The sequence below is a fragment of the Capra hircus genome, chromosome 19, assembly GCF_001704415.2.
Source record: "Capra hircus breed San Clemente chromosome 19, ASM170441v1, whole genome shotgun sequence".
NCBI classification, from domain to species: Eukaryota; Metazoa; Chordata; class Mammalia; order Artiodactyla; family Bovidae; genus Capra; species Capra hircus.
This window is the reverse complement of record NC_030826.1, coordinates 36174924-36193575: the sequence shown is the minus strand read 5'-3', so window position 1 is coordinate 36193575 and position 18652 is coordinate 36174924. Positions and strand designations below refer to the sequence as shown.

Sequence of the window (18652 nt, the reverse complement as noted above, 5' to 3'; positions counted from 1 at the left end):
TGGACACAGCCGTCCGTTCAGAACACTTGACAGTGCAGCACCCAGTGACAGACCTGTGGCCCTGCTGCACTCAGAGCCCAGCCCAACCCCCAGCTGGGGCAAACAGGAAGGCCACTGGCACATCATAAGCGTTTATTGAGAGAATCTAAGTGCCGCCTCCCCATTCACATGCAGGTGGGCGCCCAGATAGCTCCTGATGGCTTCAAGGACTTGGGAGCTTTCCATCCTCCCCACCAGCCCCTCTGGGGCCCAGGTGGTACTAGTGCCCCCATGTCCAGTCCCCCCTCTGAAGCCCCTGTCCCAGCACAGACAGGAGGAAGGAAAAAAGAACTGAGAGAGAACAGGGGTCACAGCCACAGCCCTTGGGCTGGAGCGAGGGGAGTGGGTGTATGGGGGCCTGTCTGCTGCTCCACGCTGGTAGGAGGAGGTGAAGGGAGGTTTCTAGTCTAAGGCCTCTGACCTTACTGCAAACTCTGGCCAGTGCTGCAAAGGCTGGCCAGCACCATGCCTGGACATGAACACACACACCCTAGAAGGACAGACACCTTCCCTGGGCTGCTGGGATGGCTTCCACCCCCACCCAGGGAGCGGACCCCACCCTTCCTGTCTGCCAGTTCTGGAGCCCACGGAGGCCCTGATAAGAACCAGGACAGGTTGGGGAGGGCTGATGAACCTTTCAATTTAGCAGCTTTCAGGGGGGCTCCCAGATTTTGCCTCTCTGCCTGGCTGGGATGAAAATTCACCAGTTAAGGGCCATCTAGGTATTGATGGGGGTGTCATTTGTCCCCACCAGTTCCCAAGTTTGCCATCTTCAGGGAGGTTCCAGGTGGCCCCTGCAGGAGCAGCAGAAGTGGGCCCAACTTGGAGAGTCGGTCAAAACCCAGGCTTTGTGTGGGCCTCAGGAGGGCCAGACCTGCAAGGGCATCATCTTACCACTGAGAACCCCACTTCCTTCTAAAGCCCTTGCAAAGATTACGCAGGATAATTGGGCTGCCTTCTCTGCTCTCCTGTTGAGGAGTGCAGACTGGGAGTTTACTTCGAGTGCAACTCGCTGCAGGCCCACCAGCCTCCTGCAGAGCTCTCGACATACAGTCACCTGGGAGAGCTGGAAAGGAACTACTTTATCCACCTGCTGCTGCAGAGAGGCTCAGCGCATATCTCTGAGCCTGGGGCCTCTGGAAGGTATGCAGGCCTCCTAGTTCACTGGCAGCCCCAGGACCCCCATGGCCTGAGGGAACAGGGTCAGAATCACTCAGGCACCTCTGGGCTCCCTGATTTGCTTCAGCCCTGGCCTCTCTGCCCATAATCTGCCACTTCCCCAGGAACTTTGTGCCAAAAAGTCCTTGCAAGGGGATTTATTACTGGGTCCTCTCCCCTGGGTCTCTCTTTCTGAGGGATCTGGGTCCAGACAGATGACAGGGTGAGAGGGCTGTTCCTCCTGAGAGCATGGAGCCAGGCCAACCCAAGCCTGGTGCCCAGGCCCTGCCTCCTGAGGCGGCCTGTGCCCGCAGAGCCCAGCAGCTTCCCGAGCCGGGTGCCAGCACCTGCCCGCCCGTCTCCCTAGCTCTTCTTGGCCTCCTCCCTGCGCCGGAGCTTCTCACGCTGCCGTGCAACCTTCTCCTGGGCCTTGCGCTCCTTCTCAGCTGCCGCCGCCAGCTCCTTCAACTTCCGCTTCACCAGCGCCCGATCATGCGAGTTGCTGAGCCCCAGACTCTGGGGGAGGGATCCAAGGGTGAAGTGAAGAGCCCCAGAGCCCCACACCTGGCCAACCCAAGCCCGGGGTTCTCTGTACCCCAGGTGTATTCTCGCTGGAGTTCTCTGCCAGCCCTCAGCCTCCACCTCCCAGGCTTGCTGATGGATCAGAACCCTCAGGGCAAAAATTTGGAATGGGAGTGGCTGGGAGAGATGAGGGTAAATGGTGCAGGGTTCCAGGCCCTTTGCCCCTTCCCCACCCTAATCCTTGGCTCCTATCCCTCAACTCAGGATTTCAGCCTTGGAATAACTCTGCCAGATTCAGTGAGGCCAGAGGTAGGAAGTGAGTTTGTCCGAGGTCACACAGCCAGTCAGTAGCTAAGGCCCCTCCCTGTTCCAAAGACTTCTTGGGGACTCTCCTCACCACTGCTCCCCCAAGCAACTAAGCAGATGGTGCAAAATAAGCCAGAAGCCCCCAGAACAGAGCCCAGAGCACCACCTCTGACACCCTCCCTCCCTCCCCCTACTTGCCTCCCACAACCACCAGCCTCCAAGATTTTTAGTCTTCAAGATGAAGACTCAAAAATTCAGATGAGATGACCAGGGGAGGCTCATTAGAGTCAAGAGTCAGATGATAGGCTAGTCCTCAAGATCATAGATCAACCTGAAGACTGGCTGGAGCTCGAAGGTCAGATTGAGGAACGGGGCTGGAGTCAAGACTGGGAGGGAATCCATACTAGAGAGCAAAGATCAAGGATCTTGCCTAGATATCAGAGGTCAGGGCAGTGGTCTTAAAGGGAGTGGAAAGGTCAGGATGAGGGGATCCGAATCCTTGAAGGCTGCCTCAGGGATCCAACTGAGTGGTGGTCCCCCACCCCAGCCCACCTTCAGTTTGCTTCCATCCAGCTGCAGCAACTGCGGCCCATCTACCTGCCGCGCAGCAAACTCAGCAGCATACTGCTCCAGGTTGAGGCTCTGCAGCCACCGGCCCACCTGCTGACTGGTCCAGTGGTAGACGGTGGGAAGAGGCTCATCCAGAAACTGGGGTGGAGACCAAGGAGAGTGAGGGGGCAGGGTGTGCCCTGTGGCCCACACATCTGCCTGTGTCAGAGGTCAGGGCCTGCTTACCTCATCAGAAGACTGGGACAGAGTGTGGTAGGGGTAGGAACACTTGGCCGCCTGCCGGGGACCACTTGGGATCTTGGGGCTGCTGCTGGGGGGTGTGGAATCATCACTCAGGGTGGATTCCTAGATGGAAAGGGGGCATACTGCTGAGGAGAGAGCTCACCTCAAGCCCAAGGCAGCAACCCGCAACCCACCATCCCCATTCAGATGGAGCTGAAGTCCAGGGCCAGGCACCAGGAGTTTCTCAGGGCCCTTGGATGTGAACCAGAAGCTGGGCAGGCACACAGAGCAAGGCTGTAGGGCTAGAACTGAGCAGTTAGTGGGACTGGAGGTCACGCTGCTGTTGCTTCCTTGACAGCTGACTGGGATTCCCCCGGGCTGGGTCAGGTGTTCCTGCCTTGAGCCTCTCCAGCATGGCCTTCAGCACCCCGGCTTACAAAAACCTGGTTAGATGTCGTGTCTTCACTGGACTCAGCTCTACGAGGGCCTGGGCTGTGTCTGTTCACCATGGCCCAGCACAATGGAAGAAAGGGAGGGATGGAGGGAGGGTGTGGGAGAGGGACCCTTTCGCTCCTGAATTTACAGTTTTCTGATCTTCTCTGACCTGGCTGCACACAGGAACAGAATCACAGAACAAGCACAGGGCTGGGGGTCATTAGAGCCTGGTGTCTAAATCCAGTTGAGTCTGTAGGCAATTCCCTTCAGTCTGGGCCCACATTTGCCCATCTGTACAATATGAGCTTCCCCTGGTGGCTCAGCTGGTAAAGAACCTGCCTCCCATGCGGGAGACCTGGGTTCAATCCCTGGGTTGGGAAGATCCCCTGGAGAAGGGAATGGCTACCCACTCCAGGATTCTGGCCTGGAGAATTCCATGAACTGTACAGTCCAGGGGGTCACAAAGAGTCAGACACGACTGAGTGCCTTTCACTTGACTTCACTTCACAATAGGGATGAGTGTGCCTGCCCTCCCTACTTCACTGAACCTTTGTGAGGATAAACAAAAGTGCTTTTGGAGCTTTGTAGGCCACAGAATCCTAGTGAACATAAATAGGCGCTCACTGTTGCTTCCGTTCCTCGGTCTCACTTCACCACAGGGTTGTGAACTTTCCAAGCACTAGCTAGGTTGTGGTCCTGTGCTCTCTGTTCCCCCCAGCCTCACTGTACCGCATGTAGTCCAGCTCCTAATACAGGATGTGGAGTCAGAACTGAGCCAGGCAGAAGAGTTAGCAGGAATAGAGGAGCCCTACTCTTGCCTGGAAAATCCCATGGATGGAGGAGCCTGGTAGGACACGACTGAGCGACTTCACTTTCACTTTTCACTTTCATGCATTGGAGAAGGAAATGGCAACCCACTCCAGTGTTCTTGCCTGGAGAATCCCAGAGACAGGGGAGCCTGGCAGGCTGCCTTCTATGGGGCTGCACAGAGTCAGACATGACTGAAGGAACTTAGCAGTAGCAGGCTGGTGTACTAGAGGATCATAGTGCTCAGTTATGTGTGTTGGATGGAGACAGCGATGAATCAACAGAGGAACCACTTGGCATACAAACAAGTGAACAAGTGAATGCCTGAGACCGGATGAATTAATGATCATTGAATGGCTCCTTGGATGGACAGATGGACTCCAGGAATGCCTGGATCCAGGCCCAAGCCAGGGTGAAGTATGTCCTCATGTCACCTCAGTCTGGGGGCCAGGATGGAGGCCAGGAGGCCATGGACTTACCTGAGAAGCTGACTTCTTAGGGCTGAAACCCTCGCGTTTAGGGGAGCAGGACGGGGAGGTGGTGCTGCCAGAAGATGCGGAGCCTTTGCCACTGTCTGTGAACCAGGAAAAGGGCAGGAACGGGGAGCCCCCTGACCTGCTGGATCCCTCCACCGACTCCCTGCAGAGAGAGTACGCTGCATGGGTGCGGGCATCGAGGAGAGGGCTGGAACCACAGGGAGTTACAGGCAGAAGCTGTGGCTGAGGGGCTGTGGGTACCTCTCACCTGCTGCCCATGGACAGACGGTTGCTGCCCTTGTCCTTCCGGCTCTTGCTAGTGGATGCTCGGCGTAAGGTGACCCTGTGGGGAGGGCAAGGGGGAGTGGAACAGTGCTGCCCATTGTGGTACCCAATGCCCAAGCCTTTCTGGTCACTCACCCCAGGTCCAGGAACTTGCGGCGAGTCTTCTTATCCAGGCCAATGGTAGGGCTGGCGGGCTCAGGTGGGCTGGCATCCCGGCTGTCATCTTTCGAGGAGGAAAAGGAAGGAAATTGCCTATGTGGTGGCTTGTCTGCCTCTTTCAACTTCCAATAAGGTGACAGAAATTCTCTTGACTTAGAATCAGGCAACCTTACTCTGATGCCCTTCACTAGCTGTGTGACCTAGGACAAGTCACTACCTCTCTGAGCTTCCTGAATCTTAAATATGGGGCTAATAACACTGCCTATTTCACGAGACCTAATAGGATGAGATAGTGGACAGGGAAGCCTGGCTTGCTGCAGTCCATGGGGTTGCAAAGAGTGGGACACGACTGAGCGACTGAACTGAACTGAATAAGATGTTTATGAAAGCCTTATACAAACCATAAACCACTCTGGAAAAGTAGGGATCGCTACTCTTTACTGTTAATTTTATCTTGGCCAACTTGTAACCAACCTTCTAATCTTGGCTCACATGTCACTTCCTCAAGAAGCCTTGCAGGAGGCTCCCAACTGCTCCCAGGATGTTTTCAACCTGATAAATGTCCTCCCGCCCTGCGTTCCCTTTCTCAAATAGCACTCAAGATCCAACCAGTCCATTCTGAAGGAGATCAACCCTGGGATTTCTTTGGAAGGAATGATGATAAAGCTGAAGCTCCAGTACTTTGGCCACCTCATGCGAAGAGTTGACTCATTGAAAAAGGCTCTGATGCTGGGAGGGATTGGGGGCAGGAGGAGAAGGGGACGACCGAGGATGAGATGGCTAGATGGCATCACGGACTCGATGGACGTGAGTCTGGGTGAACTCCGGGAGATGGTGATGGACAGGGAGGCATGGCCTGCTGCGATTCATGGGGTCACAGAGTCGGACACGACTGAGCGACTGAACTGACTGAACTGACACCTTGTACCTACCTATACATTTAATTAAGAGATTGCTTCCCCTGAAACTAAAAGGAATTCTTTGACTGTTTCCCCTAGAACTTATGAGCCTCGCGAGGACGAGGACAGCATCTGCTTGCTCTTTTGTGTGTCCCAGGGCCCAGACAGTGTCTGGCACACATTAAGGCTCTCTGGAAATGAATGAATGAACCGTGGTCTTTATTCCCCACCTCCCCTGAGCCACCCTGTGCCAAACCCGAGGTCCGGCCAATTGCTTCGGAGCCCAAAGGAGTGCTTGCCGGCAGGGGGCGCCGCGCCGGCCGCTGCTCACCTTCGCTGTGCAGCTCGGCGCGAGGGTGTCGGCGCACAAAGCTGGGCGAGCTGTCGGACGAGGCAGCGGAGCGGGGCGGCGAGCCGGAGGCGGCGGCCAGACCCTCGTGCGAGGCGGCGTTGTGCAGGGGCCGATAGCGTGCGAGCGGTGAAGGCGGCGGCTCGTCCTCGTCCAGGCTGCGCCGCAATCCCGGGGGCTCCAGGCAGAAGGAGCCCCCCGCTGGGGACCCCGGGCCCGAGTGCAGAGGCGAGCGCAGCCGGTGCAGGGGGCTCCCGCAGCCGTCGGCTCCCTGGAGGAGGGGCAGCTGCTCACCGCCTACCCTCTTCCCCTCGGGCTCCTAGGGCCTCCTCGGCCTGGAGGGAGGGCTTCCTCGTGCCTTGGGCCGAGGGGTGGCTGGGCAGCGAACAGTGAGAGATGGATCTTCCGGTCACAGAGGCAAGGGCTGCATCCGGCCTCCATCACTTACTAACTGTGTGACTTTGTTAGTGAAACTCTTAGAGCTTCAGTTTCCTCGTCTGGATAATGGGGTAATACCTTCCTTGAAAGGATGAAATGAGCCAGAATTGAACTGCAGCTAGTATTTGTCAGCCTTGTTATCTGAGAAGTCTAGGGGTGTGGTTTCCCTGGAAGAGTGGTTTGGAGGGATTATCCAGGGGCAAGAAGGGTGGGTAGGGTATGGTGATTGAGGGGATTGCCCCAACCTTGCCTCCAGGCCCATCGGAGCCTTCACCATCCTCTGCAGAGCTGGCACTGTCCCGAAGCCTGGAGCGAGAGGGCCGGTGTCTTCGGCCCTTGGCCAGTAGTTGGGCCCGGGCCTTGTGTAAACTGCTGTCCAGTCTGACGGTTTCTGGCACTGCCAAGTCCAGGTCTGCAAACCAGGGAAGAGGGACAGAGACCAGATACACAAGGACAGCACACCCAGAGGCCCGCCTCAAGTGGCCACCTGCACGCACACCCAGACATTCAACAATGTCTCAAGTGTTGGGTGCTGGTAGTCCAGTGAGATGGAAAACCAGGTCTCTCACAGTCTCCCAGGGAGCTGGAGATGTCAGCTTGTAAATACAGTGTGTGATAGACCCTCTCACAGGCACAGAGGACAGGACTGTCCTGTTTGGAGGAGGAAACACCAAAGCTGGGTCTTCAGGTCTGTCTGGGAGTTTACAAGAGAGGAGGCTGGCAAAACTGGCATATGCTACACTGAGAGGAAGGGAAGCTGGGGGCAGCATGCCTCCAGAGCAATGAGAGGGCAGGTTTGTGGAGGGAGACACTGGAAGATGAGGCTGGAGAGAGCACAGATGTAATGGCTGGCACTGAAGAAGTGCCAACTACGTGTCAGAATGTACATTCATCACCTTGTCTACTCAGAACAACCCACAGGCTAAGGATAGCTTGTATTCCCATTTCACAGCTAAGCAAACTGAGGATCGGAGAGGTCAAGTCTCATGCCTGAGGCCTGCAGCTAGCAAACAGTCTGGGATTTGAGCCTGGCTAATCTAGCTCTGGCTCCAGGTGGTGCAGTGATTAAGAATTCACCTGCCAATGTAGGAGACACAAAAGACACAGTTTCAGTCCCTGGGTTGGGAAGATCCTCTGGAGGAAGGGCTGGCAACCCACTACAGTATTCTTGCCTGGAAGATTCCATGGACAGAAGAGCCTGGTGGGCTACAGTCCATGGGCTCGCAAAGAGTTGGACATGACTGAGCATGCTCACACAGTCTTGCTCCAGAGACTGGCCCTGCTGGGGATGCTGGCTTTCTGTGCCATGCCCAGGATCACACTCAGAGACGGTACTGTTGAGCAGCTAGATGACTCGCAGTTAAGTAGAGGGCGCCCTAGAAACCAGTGGCAAAGAGGAGAGCCCACAGACCCCTGAAGCCTCTCTCTCCCATCCTGGGGTACATGGCCCAGGGCTAGGTCCTGGATGAGGACAACGTGGAAGAGTAGGCAAACCCAACAGGTTATGCACAAACCCTACAGCTCCGAGTTTCACTTTCCATTTGTTCCACCCTAAAATACAGACTTCTTTCTGCAGTGTCCCTGAGATTCTCCAGGCAGAAAGAGTTCTTCCCATATCATCATGGCTTAAGACCTTTCTTCACCACTCCACCCTCCGTGATCTCAGGGACCCCATCCCATCACTCCTGCCTGCCCTGCTCTGCCTGCTCCTCTTTCTCTTGTCTGTAGACACACCTTAAATCACCCCTGTGGCTGAACTACCACCTATATCTATTTCCAGCTCTGATTCCTCCCCTGAATGCCAAGTCTGAGCACCTCAACTGCCACATCTAAAGCACCCAGACACCTCAAACTCAGTCCATCAAACGAATGCACCGCCTTGCCTCCGTCCCGGGCCCTGTGAAAGACCCCACTCTCTACCCAGTCACCCTCTCAGACCTAGTGAAGTGAGTGAAAGTCACTCAGTTGTTCCTTACTCTGTGTGACCCCCTGGACTATGCAGCCCATGGAATTCTCTAGGCCAGAATACTGGAGTGGGTAGCCTTTCCCTTCTCCAGGGGATCTTCCCAACCCAGGGATTGAACCCAGGTCTCTCACACTGCAGGCTAATTCTTTACTAGCTGAGCCACAAGGGAAGCCCTCTCAGACCTAGACCCAGTTGGTAATTCATGGGTCCAGCTCCCTACTTGACACCTCCACTTGGATGTCCAATGGACATCTTCAGTGTACATGTTACAGTTGGACTCCTGACGTCCTTACCCCACAAGCTGCCCAGCCTACCCATCTCAGTGAATGACAGCTCCAGTTCTTCCAGCTGCTAAGGCCAAACCGTGGAGTCACCCTTGATTCCTCCCTCTCCCTCCTACCCTACAAACTGATCCAACCACAATTCCTGTTAGCTCTACTTTGGAAATATATCTAAACATGCTGAGATATTTTTGGTGAAATGACATGATGTTTTGGATAAGGTTCAAAATAATCCAGGAAATTAGGAGGGAAGAGAGGAAGAGGATGTAGCTGAAACAAGACTGTCCATGAGCTGATACTTGAGGCTGAGTGATATGTACATAAGTGTATGATGGGGTACTTTGTGCTGGTCTCTACTTTTGATTTCCCGCAATAAAATATTGTGTATATGTGTCTTTGTATACACACACTTACATACGTGCCTACATGTGGGGAGAAAGAGGAAGGGAGAGGAAAGGAGTAGAACATACAGATCCCTGGTCTAGGTCACCATCGCCTCTTGACTCATTGTTACAGATCCTCCCAGCTAGTCTTCCCGCTGCCTCCCTTTCCCATTTACAGTCTATTTCCAACCCAGCAGCCAGAGTGATCCTGATAAAGCATGTCAGCTCGTGTTACTCCTCCCTCCACTCAGAACCTCCACTGACTTCCATCTCACACAGGAAGAAGCTGAGTTCTCAGCATGGCCTTTAGACTCAGGCTGTTCAGAAACGCTCTCCCTCTTCATCCCTCTGCTCCAGCCACCCTGGCTCTTCCTTATACAAGCTATCCTACACCTCAGGGCCTTTGCACTTCCCCTTCCCTTTCCTGCAAGGCTCTTGCCATAGATTTCTGCACAGTTCCTTCTTTCAGCTCCTTCAGGTCTCTGCTTAAATGCTTTCTCTCACTGAGAGACCACTCAATTTAGAATATCCCTAAAACCCACAGCTAAATTTTTTCCTATATCATTTATCATTCTCTGGCATATCATATATGTTATTTAGTTTATTGTCTCTCTCCACCTATCAAAATGTCAGCTCCATGAAGGCAGATGTTTTTCTATTTTGTTCATTGCACTAACAGGCATAGAACATTGTGTGTGTGAAAGTGTGTGTGTGTGTGTACAAGTGTCCTAAGTGTTTTATAACTACTAGCTCATTTAAACCTCCCGACAACCCAAGGAGACTCCAGGAATTCTCAGGGCAGCCTTAATTTGCCTGAGGGTATAGGGCTGGAAAAGCTATGGCAAACCTAGACAGCATATTAAAAAGGAGAGACATTACTTTGCTGACAAAGGTCCATCTAGTCAAAGCTATGATTTTTCCAGTAGTCATGTATGGATGTTAGAGTTGTACCATAAAGAAAGCTGAGTGCAGAGGAATTGATGCTTTTGAACTGTGGTATTGGAGAAGACTCTTGAGAGTCCCTTGGACTGCAAGGAGATCCAACCAGTCAATCCTAAAGGAAATCAATCCTGAATATTCATTGGAAGGACTGATGCTGAAGCTGAAGCCATTATTTGGCCACCTGATGTGAAGAACTGACTCATTTGAAAAGATCCTGATGCAGGGAAAGATTGAAGAAAGGAGGAAAAGGGGACGACAGAAGATGAGATGGTTGGATGGCATCACTGACTCAATGGACATGAGTTTGAGCGAGTTCCGGGAGTTGGTGATGGACAGGGAGGCCTGGTGTGCTGCAGTCCATGGGGTCACGAAAAGTTAGACACAACCGAGTGACTGAACTGAACTGATAGGGCTGGTGAAGAGCAAGCCAGGGTTATAGGCAGTCTGGCTCCAGAGGCTCAGCGAGTAGTTACCAAGCCCTTCCCACCTCCTCTGAGGCAGAGATGGAGAGACTTGTGAATTCAGTCCTAATTTACAGGCATTTACTCTCCTCAGAGAGCAAAGTTGGGCCCAGAATGCAGAGGGAACCAAGGACAGTAGGCAGGACTGCTGGTAGGCAGCTGATGAGCATCCTCAACCAGTCCAGCCTTAGCTGGTGTCCAGCTGCCCTGGGCCAAGGAGAATGGCCCTCTGCACCTGAATCCGGGCCACGTCAAACCATGGTCATCTTACTGTGGAGGGTCTAGGGAGCAAAGGGACTCCCTCCTAAGGGGCTTGGGGATTTCCGAGGCAAGGTGGGGCCAGCTTCTCTCCTGGTGCCTTGCTCTACCAGGCTTCTCTCATCTCCTTCCAACCCTCCTTCCATCTCTCTCTCCCTCTCCCTCTCCCCCTGGGAGTTAGCCAGCCCCGGGCTGTGGGAAGTCATGAATATTTCATCACCTTTCTCTTCAGGAAGCCTGCCAGGCTGGCAGCTACCTCTGCAGGTTGGGAAGAAGGAAAACAGGAAGGGTTGGGCTGGGGTTGGTGGCTGAAAAGCCTAAGGAAGGGGGAGTTCACCTCTGCCAGGCCGGGAGGCAGGCTGGACCTGGGTGAGGATGGACAGATTCAGAGTCTGAGACCCAGAGACTGTTTGAGGCTAGGGGAGTCCCCAAGGCAAAGCTTTCATGCACAGGCCCCAGGGAGGCCGGGGCGGGAAGCAGTTCCTCAGAAGCCAGGAGGCAGCAGTTCCAGGCATCGCCAGGATCTGCGGCAGCCCCAGGGGAGAGTCAGTTGAGCAGGGCTGGAGGAAAAGGAAGCGCAAGGCTGGCAGAGATGAGGAGAAGCAGGGGAGGAGACGCTGGAGGCCCTATGGCATTCCACACCTAGGAGCCTTTCCCAGCTTGAGAGCCCTGATGGCTGTGTACATGACAGCTTTCTGCTTCCACCTCTCCCGCCGTGTTCCTCCACCTTCTTTTGCTCACTGACTCCTCCACTGAATCCAGCTGGGAAACGACCTTTCCACCCCGGTGCATGCTGGGAACTCAGTCCCCTCAGTGGTCTTTCTCTAATCCACACAATAAAGACAGCAGGAGGCAAATGATAGGGTGTGTGTGTGGGAGTCCACGCATCTCAGAACAGAGCGGGTCGATCCTGGGTCCCCTGGGGGAGTAGATGCTAAGTGTGTTATGCATTTTTTATTTTCCTGCACATCTTGTAGATGAGGTCCCTTATTTATGGGACTCGGCGGTAACCTGTGTTGCCTCTGCTGGAGGATCCTGGTATATGGCACAGTGACTGCCAGCAGGGAGTTGGGCAGTCTGGAGTTCTTGTCCTAGCTCTGCCACTAAACTGCCGTGTCTTTAAAGCCAATCACTACAGCACTCTGGGCCCTAGGCTTAATGTCTGCTATATGGGTACACTTCTTAGGATTATTGTGGGGTTAAGGTGATACACCCCCTTCATGGATCACAGCCTTGTCATGACAAACAGGCTTGTGTAACTCAGTGATGCTATGAGCCATGCCGTGAGGGCTACCTAAGATGGACAGGTCATCGTGAAGAGTTCTGACAAAACATGGTCCTGAAATGGTATGGACCTAACAGAAGCAGAAGAGATTAAGAAGAGGTGGCAAGAACACACTGAAGAACTACACAAAAAAAGGTCTTAATGACCTAGAGAACCACAATGGTGTGGTCACTCACAAAGAGCCAGACATCCTGGAGTGTGAAGTCAAATGGGCCTTAGGAAGCATTAGTATGAACAAAGCTAGTGAAGGTGATGGAATTCCAGCTGCGCTGTTTAAAATCCTAAAGATGATGCTGTTAAAGTGCTGCACTCAATATGTGAGCAAATTTGAAAAACTCAGCAGTGGTCACAGGTCTGGAAAAAGTCAGTGTTCATTCTAATCCCAAAGAAGCACAATGTCAAAGAATGTTCAAACTAAACATTGTAAAAGTGTGCTCAATTCACATGCTAGCAAGGTTATACTCAAAATCCTTCAGTATTACATGAACCAAGAACTTCCAAATGTAGAAGCTGGGTTTAGAAAAGGCAGAGGAACCAGAGATCAAATTACCAATTTTCTTTAGATCATGGAGAAAGCAAGGGAATTCCAGAAAAATATCTACTTCGGCTTCACTGACTACACTAAAGCCTTTGACTGTGTGGATCACAGCAAACTGAAAAATTCTTAAAGAGATGGGAATATCAGACCACCTCACTTGCCTCCTGAGAAACCTGTATGTGAGTCAAGAAGCAATAGTTAGAACCAGACTTGGAACAACCGACTGGTTCAAAATTAGAAAAGGAGTACTACAAAGCTATATATTATCACCTTGCTTATTTAACTTCTGTGCAGAGTACATCATGTGAAATCCAGGCTGGATGAATCACAAGCTGGAGTCAAGACTGTGGAGAGACATATCAACAACCTCAGATATGCAGATGGTACCACTCTGATGGCAGAAAGTCAAGAGGAACTAAAGAGTCTCTTGGTGAGGGTGAAAGAGGAGAGTGAAAAAGCTGGCTTGAAACTCAACATTCAGAAAACTAAGATCATGGCATCTGGTCCCATTACTTCATGGCAAATAAAAGGGGAAAAAGTAGAAACAGTGACAGATTTTATTTTCTTGGGCTCCAAAATCATTGCAGACAATGACTGCAGCCATGAAATTAAAAGATATTTGCTTCCTGGAAGGAAAGCTTTGACAAAACTAGATAGCATATTAAAAAGCAGAGATATCACTTTGCCCACAAAGATCTGTATACTCAAAGCTATGGCTTATCCAGTAGTCATGTACAGATGTGAGAGCTGGACCATAAAGAAGGCTGAGTGCCAAAGAATTGATGCTTTTGAATTGTGATACTGGAGAAGACTTTTGAGAGTCCCTTGGACTGCAAGGAGATCAAACTAATCAATCCTAAAGGAAGTCAACTCTGAATATTTATTTGAAGGACTGATGCTGAAGCTGAAGCTCCAATACTTTGGACAGCTGATGTGATGAGCTGACTCATTGGAAAAGACCCTGATGCTGGGAAAGATTGAAGGCAAAATGAGAAGCAGGTGGCAGAGGATGACATGGTTAGATTGTATCACCAACTTAATGGACATGAATCTGAACAAACTCCGAGAGACAGTAAAGGGCAGGAAAGCCTGGTGAACTGCAGTTCATGGGGTTACAAAGTGTTGGACAGGAGGTAGTGACTGAATAACAGCAACAGGTGGGATACAGGGTTTGTGACACGGCCTTGCTAGCCTGGTACCTGGCATGAGACAAGCACTTAATAAATGGGGACCCCCCCAAAAAAATGGGGACCCTTATTATCATCACTGTTGTTGTAACTGGATATCTACTCAGATAGTGGTGACAAAGACTCAGACTTTAAGGCCAAAATACACACACACTGAAGTCCCCGGGACTGCCCCTCCCTCAAAACCTCTTAGCCTTGGCTAGAGATAGAGTCAAAGAGTACTTACCAAAAACCTCGTCCACAGGTTCTCGGAGCTTTGAAGAAGCCATGACTCGAGAGAGCTGGGAGGACAAGAGAGAGAGGGAAAAGAACCATGGATAAGAAGGAAATAGACCACGGCTGGTGCAGGTAAGGGAGCTGCCAATGGCTACCTGTTCCTGGCCTTCTAGCCCCTCACCTTCCCTTACAACTCTTCCTCCAGCCCCTTGAAGAGAAACCATCTGAACCATACCCCAGATGGTGGGCTTGGGCAGGAGACAGAAGCAAGTCCAAGGTGCAGACAACAGGCTCTCCCGTGGCCCCAGTCTGAGCTGATTTGCCTCCGCACAGGTCACTGAACATCTCCCCTTCACCGTCCTGAGCCTTTCCATCATTAGCATTTTCTTAAAACATTTAATTATCATAAACTGTCCAACATCAAATCTGGGAGAAATCTTGAAGACTATTAAATCCAATCCTCTCATTTTACAAATAAAGAAACAGATGGGAGAATGATTGACCTAAGATCACACTATAAGTTATGGCAAAATCAGAACCAGAACCCAAGTTCTTCCATCTACTCATCACCTACCTCCCTACTTATCTGTGCATCTACTTGCCTATTTACCCATTCATTCAGTCAGTCATCCACCATCCACCCTATTCAACCATCTACCCATTTTTACATCCATCAACTTGTACCATCCACTCAGCCATTTTCCCACCCATCATCCTGCCTCCCTCCACTGTCATCACTGGTGCAGTCACCACCTGTCTTTCTGAACACGAGCTGTTCAGGAAGCTGGCATCATCAGCAGGGCCTCTGTTCTTAACAAACTCACAGTTCTTACAGTTCTAGACAGACTCACAGACGCAGAAGGGTATAAAGAGTACCCACAGCAGAACAGTGGATAGCCAAATATCTGTGACGCATCATGCATGTTCTGGCAAGAAGTTGGATGGATAGGGGTTTGGTTTTGTTTATAGGAGGTAGGAAAGGAAGGGCAGGTGGGGAAGCAGGATATATGTAGCTGAAACAGTTGGGGCAGGCTTCCTAGCAGATGTAGGATTCAGCATCCCTAAACCAAGGCCTGAGTGTTAGAGAGGCGGGTGGATAGCAGATGAGGGGAGAAGGAAGAAGCTCAGGGTCAGGACCACACTACATGGCTGGGACATGATCTCCAGTTATTTCTAACTCTCAGGTCCCCACGAGAAGGAGAGAGCACTGGATTGGACCATACATTTGACACATTTAGGGAAGCTAGGACATATGCCTGCTGGGTTGTTTTCCAACTCTCCTCTTCTGTTATCACATAGATATCATCTCATTGCATGCTGGCTAGGCTTGGGATTCTTAGCATCCCTACTTTACAGATGGGAAAACTCAGATGCAAGAGGTAAGAGGCTGAATGCAACCTTGATCCCCTCAGCTCTATCCTGGGTGGTGATCTGCAGCTTTGAAACCTACTCATAAGGAAAGAACACTGCTGGGAGAAGGCACAGGATGGATAGAGTAGGGGAACTGATCCATACTCACTAAGACTCGGTACGTCCACCCCAGGCTCCATGGACACTTAGGGCTACAAGGAGGAAATGAGGTGTAAGAAGGGGCCAGGGATATGGAGCCTCCAAGAACTCTCTTCCATTTTTGAACTCCGGGTGCAAGTAACAAAGAAGTTCTAGACTTCCTCTTCCTGTCCTGAAGGCAGATGGGAAAAGAGGCTGCACCAAAGAATGAACCAGACTCCCTCATTCCGTTGCAAAATCTCATCTGAACAGGACCCGGCTGCCACCTCCACCAGAAAGCTGTCCTAGATAGCCATTATTCCCCTCATTCGTTTATATAATTTCTAAATCCACCCTTCCCTGCCACTAGGAGATGAGTAATTTTTCATACTTCATTGATTCCCTAACTAGGTCACATCTCCCCCACATCAGACAGGAGCTCCTGAGGAGAGGGGCCAGTATTCCCACCAGCAGGGACTCTCCGAAGAGAACTGCCTCTCCCATCAGAATGGAGGCTCCCTGAGCGCAGCGGTGCTGCTCCTCTTAGGCAACTTGAGAACGGAAAGCCCCCGTGTGTATGCTCAGTCACTTCAGTCATGTCTGACTCTGTGTGACCCTACGGACTGTAGCCTGCCAGGCTCCTCTGTCCATGGGATTCCCCCGGCAAGAATACTGGAGTGGGTTGCCTTGCCCTCCTCCAGAGGATCTGCCCGATCCAGGGGTCAAACCCACGTCTCTTATGTCTCCTGCATTGGCAGGCAGGTTCTTTACCACTACTGTCACCTAGGAAGCCGACGCAAAGCCCAAGTGCTCTTTATTCAAGATGCCAGTCTAGGAACGAGACCCTCTTGTGGATGCCACCCTCTTTTAGACACCCTCTGGGGTGAGCTGGGGCTTCCAGCTCACACCAGTGCCCAGTACATTCTGATTCAACACAAACTGCTTTCTTTAACAAATAACTCCCTGAGGTGTGTATGGGAGACCTTCCTTGCACTGTCCCATGGGGAACTCTGGCAAGCATGACATCAGGATGTCTCCCGGCCCCTCCTACACCACCTTTCAAAACTGAACCTTGCAAAATTAGAGAACCCCCCATTTATACTCCTACAACTCTACACTCCTATACATACACACACACACACACACACACACACACACACACCATACTCACTTACATTCAAACCAGGTAAGCACTACAAGGTAGAGATGAACTTGTTCTCTGGACACACTGTGGGCTCTAACTCTTGCAGGCCACTCCTTCCTTCCCAAATTTCCCGATTCCCAGAGGAAGAGCACCAGTAGCATTTGTCCCTTCCCTAGGAGAAAGGGAAGTTCCCTGGGACCCAGGGAAAGGAGAAAGAGAAACAACGTGTGCACAAGTCCTGAAGAGGGAATAGAGTGTAGGACAGAGACAGACAGGTTGGTGGAGTGTTAGTCCATAGAGCTGCAGAGAGGAAGGAGAAAGAGCAAGAAAGAAATGAGCCAGAGTGCAGCAGCAGCAGCAGCAGGGGCAGGGGAAGCAGGAGACACCGGGCTCCAGCAGCCCTGAGTGAGGCCCTGGGGAGGGGTGGAGAAAGCTGCCAGGAGAGGGGCAGCCCCCAGTGGAGCAGGAAGGAGGAAAGGGGCTCTGGAAGAGAAGGAACCCAAGAGAGAAGTGCAACTGGAAAAGCCTGAAGAGGGGTGTTTGGGAGAGAAGGCTAGGGCTCGGGTGGCAGTGTAGAGCTAGAGAAAGTGGTGGCCCCCTCCCACAAGGCCCAGGCCAGGGGCATCTGGCAAGAGTTCATCTGTCCCCTCACAAGCACCGCTGGAGATGGGGTGGGGTGGAGAACAAGGGGCATCTTCTGCATCCCAGGCACCTTATACCCCAATCAGACCCAAGTGGCTACTTCTGTTCAATCCATCAGTCTCAACTCCTCACCAGGCAAGAAGGAGTTAAGCTTCACCCCTCCCCCAACACCAGTTTGTTTTTTTAAATTAATTTCTCCAGGCAGCGGGCTGAGGGAGAGGATTAGGGACACAGATCCTATCTCCACCCCCTCCCCTGGCAGCCCAGCACCCTACCTCAGTGCAGCCCCACCTAGGGACGAGGGAAGAAACGTCCTTGCCTCTTGGCCCCATCCAACCCCACTAGGGTTCCCACCATGAGCCAGAGTGACCCCGCGTCCTCGTCCACCTTAGGGATCTTGGGGTCCCAATCCCTTACCTCCGGCATCTGTCATCTTCAGCATCTGGCGCCTCGGAACCCCCTCAGGCCCATGGTGCTTGGGGCGGGGACCAGGTGGGAGAGGGGCAGGGGGGTTGGGGGGCTGTCACCCCGGCCGCGGGGGGCTCCGGGCTGGCTCCATCCGCTCCATCCCAAGAATAGGGGTAGGGGTCAGCGAGAGGGGTCCTGGAACCGGAGGAAACGTGGCGGGGTGGATATTTCGGAGAGAGAAGGTTTGCAGGAAGCAGGAGGCGAGGCGGGCGGGGCAGGACCAGGAGATCTGACTGGGAGGATGCTCTGTGCGTGTGCGCGCGCGTGTGTGTGTGTGTGTGCGCGCGTGTGTGTATGTGTGTGTGAGAGAGAGAGGAGGAGGAGGGAGAGGGAGAGAGAGGAGGAGAGGAACCACCTCCCGCCCTGCCAGGCCCGGCTGGATGCGGGGGGGTCTCCGCCCCGCAGGCAGATACTCGTAGCGTCGCTTCTGCGGGGATCCGCGGGGGTCCCCAGGGAAGAGGCAACGCGGAGGGCGCGTGGCGACGAGGCGGGAGACAAAGAACGGGTGGAGGGAGGGAGAGTGGAAGGGAGGGGCGGAGGCAGCGGGAGCACGGGGAAGGAGGAGGCGCCCGGGTGACGGGATTCTAATTGCCGATACTCCGCGGCCAGTGGGAGTCGGGCGGGTGTGAGCGCCCAGAGAGGCGGCCCCATCTTAGGACGCAAGGGGCTTCTGACTCCTCTGCAAGGCCTGTGAGGGCTCCTGACTCATTCAATAGACAACCACAGAG

The 18652-nt window shown here is 52.8% G+C and overlaps 1 protein-coding gene across 3 annotated transcripts; it reads right to left on the bottom strand.

Annotated features, from left to right (window-relative positions):
• Positions 116 to 18470, bottom strand: SAMD14 (sterile alpha motif domain containing 14). Of its 3 annotated transcripts, none has more exons than XM_018064901.1 (10): positions 17874 to 18470; positions 14193 to 14247; positions 6911 to 7077; positions 6210 to 6498; positions 4956 to 5043; positions 4804 to 4878; positions 4539 to 4698; positions 2821 to 2940; positions 2578 to 2733; positions 116 to 1713 (listed from the first exon to the last, which is right to left on the bottom strand). In XM_018064901.1, the coding sequence occupies exons 1-10, from the start codon at positions 17880 to 17882 to the stop codon at positions 1561 to 1563; spliced, it is 1272 nt and encodes a 423-aa protein (XP_017920390.1). In that variant the 5' UTR covers positions 17883 to 18470; the 3' UTR covers positions 116 to 1560. The 3 variants fall into 3 exon arrangements, with proteins under 3 accessions (XP_017920390.1, XP_017920389.1, XP_017920388.1); XM_018064900.1 differs by lacking the exon at positions 17874 to 18470 and adding an exon at positions 15702 to 15721 and having other exon boundaries at positions 2623 to 2733; XM_018064899.1 differs by lacking the exon at positions 17874 to 18470 and adding an exon at positions 15702 to 15720.

Excerpts from the sequence above, each read along its gene's own strand:
- SAMD14 (XM_018064901.1), bottom strand. Across the intron at positions 6,499-6,910 it reads CCGATGGGCCTGGAGGCAAG|GGAGCCGACGGCTGCGGGAG; the intron begins GTTGGGGCAATC and ends CCCCTCCTCCAG. Across the intron at positions 5,044-6,209 it reads CGCCGAGCTGCACAGCGAAG|ATGACAGCCGGGATGCCAGC; the intron begins GTGAGCAGCGGC and ends CCTCCTCGAAAG.